Genomic DNA, 7,474 nt, shown 5'->3' on the forward strand with positions numbered 1-7,474 from the left:
GGTAGGGAAGGGGGGCACCAGTTATCCTCTCAGCAGTCCTGACCATCTGTTGTAGTCTCTTGATATCTGATTTGGTAGCTGAACCAAACCAACAGTTATAGATGAACACAGGATAGACTGTAGAAATGTGTGAGCAGCTCCTGTGGCAGGTTGAACTTCCTTAACTAGCAAAGGAAATACAGCCTATGTTGTGCCTTTTTCACAATAGAATCAATATGAATGTTCCACTTCAGGTCCTATAAGCAGACTCGTCTCCGTTGTGTATGAGGCCGATGACTATAGTGTCATCCGCAAACTTCAGGAGTTTGACAGAAGTGTTTTTAGTGGTGTAGTCATTTGTGTACAGGAAGAAAAGCAGTGGGGAGAGAATGCAACCCTGAGGGGCACCAGTGCTGATTGTGAGGGTCCTGAATTTGAGTTTCCACAGTCTCACTAGCTGTTGGCTGCGTCTCAGGAGGCTGGTAATCCACTGACAGATGGAGGTGGGCACAGAGAGTTGGGTCAGTTTGTCTGGGAGAAGATCAGGCATGATGGTATTGAAGGCCGAACTGAAGTCCACAAATCCTTGCACAATTCCCAGGTCTGTCGAGGTGTTGCAGGATGTAATGCAGTCCCATGTTGACTGCAACATCATCCACAGACCGTATTTTTTACATATATACAATCAGTAAACGAACGAATCAAATGAATGAATGACTCAGACTAATACATTAATCACCTATTGGCAGTTTTAGTTTCTCATTTATAGTATAGCATAATTTCATTTAAATATAATTTCTTATTTACAAATTATTAATAGAATTAAGAAAATGAATGTCACATGTAACACTATAATGGTTTTTAATTATTTTTGTGGGTAATTTCTCAGGCAAATTTGATGTGCAATTAATACGCGATAAACTAATCGCCACATTGTGTAATTAATTAGATGAATTAATCAATTGTCAGCCACTTATCTATATTTTCTATTATAGATCAGATCTATTATATATCTGTTAATGATGTAATTGTAAATACATCACTCATCTGCATTTGTATTCTCAATTGAATGTGTTAATAACACAAGAAACTAGCACTCATTCATACAGAGAAAGATTTATTAATTAAAACAGATACAGGAATGTTTTTAATCTTTTTGCAATCACTTTATTTAAAAAAAGAAATCTCTGGAAAAGGTAAACATGTTTAAGTGCAAAATCTTTGCTAGTGATATTAAATATTAAAAAAAATGTTAAGCAAAAAAAAATCCCTTGTTTTTCCCTACAGCAAACAGTAGATATGGGAGTAAAACACTGTTCTGTGATTAAACTCCCAGGAGCAATGAAATAAGCAGGTAACAATAATCTTAAACTCCAAGAACTTAAATATTCTGTTCAGCAGGATTCAGTTGCTGCATTTCCCAGCCACTAGGGGGAGATACAGTTTGTACCAGTACTGGGATTTGCTTTTGAAATGTACTATGACCTCCAGACTCAGTGTTTTCTCCCCGCTTGCTATCTTCAAAAAATAGAGCTGGCATAGTAGAGAGAGACATTAGAAAGATACAAATTTACAGTGGTCACTAGTGTGCATATGAGAGTACAAAGTAGTTGTTCAAGCACATTAGTTCTCATTTCAGTGTGTGTTGTGAGGGGGAAGATTATGTGTGACGCACACTCTGGTCATGTGGCAAGAGTGGCAGAGGAGGTGGGAATCCAGAGGAAAGCATTGAGATCCAGGCTCATCGGAGAGCTGCTTCCCACACTCCTGAAGAAGAGGGGAAAAAAGAGGATTACAGTCCTATCAAGACTGTTCCCTAACATATATAGATATGCTACTAAATTGACTCAAAATGGTGGCAATCATCTTGTCCAAACCACTTTCCATAACACCCACCTCACAGTGATAACACTCAAAGTGATAATCTTTGTTCATTGACACCACCCTGAGAATTTCCTCACTGCCCTGAAACACACACAATCAAGATCTTAAATGTTCTTCTGAACTGATCTGAAAGCATCTGTTGAACTACTAGGGAATCATTTACCTCAGCAGGTAAGATGGGCTGTAAGCAGGCAGCACATTTGGGAGCAAATGTCCTGAAGAAAAAGAAACAAAATTGAATCCACATCAGCAAGCTGATAAATGTAAATGTTTTGGATGTGCCTGATGTTGATGTATATGTAGCATTCAAACAGCAACGGGACAGCAAGCAGGTGACACTATGGGAATTAATAACTGACTCACTAGAGTGACATATCTTGAGAATAAGTTTATTAAAATCAACGGGCAAAACTATTAGCTGTTAACATTTAAATTCAAATAAATTTGTAATTGTTTGATGGAATTTCAATTAAAAACAGAATGCATCCTATCTTGATAAAAGTATGAATTACTTTTATCACTAGACCAGTAAATAGAAAAAGAATCCATGGAATATAATGCATTAACCTTCAACACTTCGATTATGCATGTTTTTTAAGGGTAAAATGGAATTGTTGCCACACTTTTAACTTAAGAAATAAAATAAAACAATGATTTTTAACTTGCTTTAGCTTACAATTAAACCTAAACAAAAAATAAATCTGGCAAAAAGGGCAGTTAAGTTAATGTTAAACAAATTGCATTGCTGTCATGTCACTTGTAACACTATTCACTAGCAGACCTGTTGTAGTCAGAGACGCAGTAGACATTGTTGAGGTAGTCTACTGTGAATGGCACCCCGTCCAAAGCCTTTGAGCAGACCGTACAGCGGAAACATCCCGGGTGATAAGAGTTCCCTAGAGCCTGCAGGATCTGAGTTACACATATGAACAGACAGAGTTAACACTTGACCTATACTATACTTGACCTATACTATACTTGACCCTACTCGCGCAGAGACCACTTACCTGCTCCAAGATGAGGTGACCACAAACACTGCACTTTTCAGCTGCTTCCTGGAAGCCTGAAAACTGTCATGAAGACAGATTGGAAAAATTAAATTAAATTATATATATATATATATATATATATATATATATATATGCTATTTTTCCATAAATATTATTTTTAATTGTACACGTTAACATTTCAGAGTAACTTCAACCCCTTAACACTGGCTAAAATGAATACTAAAAAGAGTCATTCTTACCATGTAATCCTCCTTACAGTAAACCGAGCCACTGACATTGTAAAAGTCCTTGTTGCGGAGAGTTCGTCCTACAAGTAAAAACAACATAAGACAGATGTTCAGACCAATATGAGAGACACTGACTCAAATGAAGAGGTACTGAAATACTGGCTTTGGTTATACAACATAAATGTTGCACTACAGACTGATAACTCACCGCAGGAAACACATGTGAAGCAGCGGGTGTGATAGAGGCTGTCCAGAGCCTGGCAAGCATAATCTGCACCATATACACCTTTACTACACTTCACACACGTACCTGAAAACAAGAACACAAACACAATCTGAGCACACTTTAACAGACGCAGGCAGCAGAGCTGTCTGGACTCAAAAATACATGTCTGCACTGCATGACTCGCACATTCTTCTCCCATAATACCAACCAGAGGGTTTGTTTCTTGTAGTAAAAGTACACATACACAGATAAATCTGTACTTTAAAACCCCTTTATTATTTAAAAAAAAAGGCTAATTGGTTGTTGGATACAGGAATAAGGTATTGTGTGTCGGAATGAGGTAATGTCTTAAAACTTTACACAGGTGCTTTTCAGACAACAGGGAGGTTTCCTTGTTGCAACAAAGTGCTACACACACAGAAGGCACATACACACACCCAACCCTCACAATTGAGTGTGAGAGAGCCTTCCCTCAGGACTCAAATACCTGAGCTAAATAAGCATACGCCAGCACACGCTAGTGCACGCTAACACACATGAACACACCCTCATTCAATCTGTGGCTGGCTGAAAGCTGAAAGCACTTACACACACACAGAACCCTCCTTTCAACCAAGCCTCTGTCCTACTGCATTACTCACAGCTCTTTGGTACGACCAGCATATCACAGAGCCTGTAATTTGGGGTCATGCATAATCACTATGCTCGCTCTAGGCAGATATTTTTGTCTTTGGAGTCTGTTCAGAATTCTATGTAGCCTTGGGTGGAGGGGTTATATATTCACTCTGTGACTTGGGAGTTAGTTATTATGGTTTGTTAGAGAAACGGGCTGAAAAAGGAGGGCTAGTATGTATTTTTTTAGGTCATTTAAGTCTGACTGGACGTGTTTCATGTCTTGCTTTTTGCTTCAGAGAATGTTTGCAAGTTTAAGCAGGTCAGAAACAGTCTTCATCTCACTACATCACACACATTCACAACCTACTGACAGAAAAACACATGATCAGTAATAAACTAGCCTAATTGGATGAGTTTGTGATCTCACCGAAGTACTCCTGTCTGTCCACAGATGACACAGAATCTCTTCCAGATGACTGTTCTTCCAGGGATTTCCCTGGAGCTCCGACTGGGGCTGAAGTTGATACAGAGCTGGATATGATGGTGGTAGGCAGAGGCTGTTCTTTTAATGTCAGACCCCCAAGTAACGCTTCTCCTTCCAGGGCAGCATCTCTCAATAGCAGGCGGGTGAGCTCCTGCTGGTATCGGGTTCCTAGCAAGTCGGAGTGTCGCGCCCTCTCGCCAACGCCATCACCTCTTGATTCCCGCTGATCAGTGGGACCCCATTCTGGTTCTGCTCGGTGGAAGGTGACAGTGTGTGTGCTTACCGCAGGCGGATATGAGTGTCGGCTGTCTTGCACACTTCCTCCAACTCCCGACACCCCTTCAAGACAGTCCCTCCAAACCTCCATAGGGGGCATGCCAGTTTTCCCTGACACCTGTACAGGATAAACCTGACCAAAGGTGCTGCCACCGAGTTGGGTCGAGCAGAGCTGTAGCTGCTGGGCAGGCCCAGGTGTATGCCGAGTGTCGTAGCCCAAACTAATGCCGCTGGTCCGGTTACTGCTGCACCGACTTCCCATGGGACTCCCACCACCTCCGCCTCCTCCACTTGCTGTGCTGCTCGCAAAACTGGAACGAGGGCTTGCTAACAAAGACTCTTGTAAACTGAAAGAAGAGCAAGGGCTCAACGCTGGTGCAGGAGGGTAGAAGAACCCCCCTATGTCATGGGTCCTCTGCGGTGGATGAGAGAGGGAAGCGGGGCGCCCGCTGTCCCAAGGTTCACCACCTGAGCTCAAACGCTTGTAGAACAGAGCTTCCTGCAAGGACAAGCGCTTGTGACGCTCTAAGTCGTGGAGGAAGCTGGGCTCCATGGCAGATGAACGAGCAGCCGAGCTGTGCGTCAGGTACGGAGGTGGTACAGACGACAGTGGAGGAGGCTGGGCGAGAAGCTGCTGGCGGCGAACAAGCTGCTGGAGCTCCAGAGAATAACGCCGCTGCTTCAAGGCCACACGAGAATTTGGGCTGTATAACCCCTGTGGGTCACCTTCGCCTCTGGGCGAGTCACCCCGTTCCACTGTTTCAGGCAAGTAGCACGACACTCGTTGTTGGGGTGACCGGCGCCGCAGAGGGGCAAGAGTAGAAGGGTGATGTTCGATCCCAGGCCCACAATCCTCAGGTACCGTAGCCGAGGTGGTATTCGAGGGGATGATTCTCTGAGAAGTGCCCACTTTGCCAGGTCTTCCGGCTGACTGACCACACACCTCTACAGAGGTGGAACAGGAGAGTGGGAACTGAGACGTGCTCGTGGGTGTGCTGTTCTGTGTCACCGTTCCATTATTGGCATTGTTGCTATTACTGTTGTTATTTGCATTGGCCAAGTCATTTTTCTTTTTGCTGAATTTGACACTTCCAGAGTCACTCAGTTTGAGCTTTTGCTTCAGTTTGCTGCCAAGTCGATCCATTGTGTTTAAATATAAGGTCAACTACAGCTTAAAATATAAAGTACGAACTGAATTTCTCTTAGATGCCACCTGAAAACAACTACAGTTTAAATAGTGTACTACATAAATACAGCGAAATACAGTGTGGGCACAAGCATCATTCAAGTGTTTCAACAGCAGATGAGATAACGGATCAATAGAATAATACAATAATAAAACAAAAACAAGTACACATACACACACACATACAAAACGAACTGTTAAAAACTAATACTTTTTGATGATCTACAAAAATAAATATTTTACTTTGAAGATAAATAAAAAAAACACTATGGCATTTTCTGCAGGCTACATGACGTGCTAGTTAGACTTGAAAACAAACGGTTTGTCTCCAAACGGTTTGCTTGTGATAAATTCCCTGGACATGCATGTGAACAGGAGCATGTTCATCCATTTGTTTGCGATCCTTTTTGCAGCTCCTTGTGGCCTTATCCTCGGCAGTGAGCAAATGAACGTGTGAAAACTACCATCAGTCTTCAAAAAGTCTTTAATTTTGGTCCCAGGCTCGCCCAAAACTGATCCATTCAAACGTCGAGTCCCGCAGTCATATCCGCAAGACTGATCCACTGGCCACTGTTGTCGGAAACACTCGCAAGTCTTATAATTACCACTTGGTTCTTTGTCTCTGTGGAGTTATCTTAACGCGCTGCCGGTTGTTTAAAAAAATAAGAACAGAGTTTAAATGTTGAATAAATTCCAACGCGGTTTCCTTTGATTACGTTGGAGTTAAACACACAGGTTAAGGGGTACACCACGGCCCCTCTTTGACTCAACTAGCGGCTTTCAAAAAAGGTAAGTTTGAAACCGTTTCTCTGTGCAGATAAATGAGCCGTCCGTGTCCGATAAACCAAAAGCGTTTATTCCCCTGCATGAAAAAGTACAAAGAAGATCAAAGCCTCCTGTTGTCCCGCAGGATTTCCACTTTGCCCAGTCCAGCTTGAATGAAAATGACCATTAGTCCCCAGAAATGGAAGTCTTCAACAGCGTGTAACAATAAAAAAAAACAGCTGCAGCGAGTCGAAGGGAGGAAGTTCGCGTATCGTTCACCCAAACATATTCGCAGAGATAAACACAGACTGCGCACTCTAAGTCGGAAAACTGCGCTGAAATGTTCAACGTACAGTTTCTTTCTTTCCAATTTTTTCCTTCCTCCCCCTTTCTTCTTCTTCTGTGGCTTTTTCCCGACCGGAACACCTTTCCCCACGGCAGCACGCATGAATCGCATCCCACTATTTCGTCACACAGCCCAAACAGACTGTGCCCATTGGTTCAGCCCACTGTTTGGACTTACACAAACAACCTTGACATAATCGCACACATTTATCAAATGACTACAATAAAAAAACACATATAGCTACATTTTATATTAGTCCAAGGGGTCAAAACGAGCGGTTTATTTAATAAATATTTATGAGCCGACTGTCTGTAAATAAGACAACAAACTCTAAAGAAAGTAAAACGCAGTCATGAATAAAATTGTTTCTCATTTGTTTATAATAGCTTATGATTTATGGCACGCACATGACGAAGCATCGAAGAAGTGACGTTTATTCGATTCAAAATAGCGTGTAAAAAACGAAGAACTGCACA

At 42.0% G+C, this 7,474-nt stretch overlaps 1 protein-coding gene across 1 annotated transcript; it reads right to left on the reverse strand.

The window, feature by feature from the left end:
- Positions 1–1,141: 1,141 nt before the first annotated feature.
- On the reverse strand, positions 1,142–7,117 carry LOC132103617 (LIM domain-containing protein ajuba-like). Its single transcript, XM_059508714.1, has 8 exons — positions 4,369–7,117; positions 3,309–3,410; positions 3,113–3,180; positions 2,871–2,933; positions 2,645–2,775; positions 2,027–2,078; positions 1,876–1,944; positions 1,142–1,746 (listed from the first exon to the last, which is right to left on the reverse strand). The coding sequence occupies exons 1-8, from the start codon at positions 5,843–5,845 to the stop codon at positions 1,615–1,617; spliced, it is 2,094 nt and encodes a 697-aa protein (XP_059364697.1). The 5' UTR covers positions 5,846–7,117; the 3' UTR covers positions 1,142–1,614.
- Positions 7,118–7,474: the final 357 nt, after the last annotated feature.

The sequence above is a fragment of the Carassius carassius genome, chromosome 2, assembly GCF_963082965.1.
Source record: "Carassius carassius chromosome 2, fCarCar2.1, whole genome shotgun sequence".
Lineage (NCBI taxonomy): Eukaryota > Metazoa > Chordata > Actinopteri > Cypriniformes > Cyprinidae > Carassius > Carassius carassius.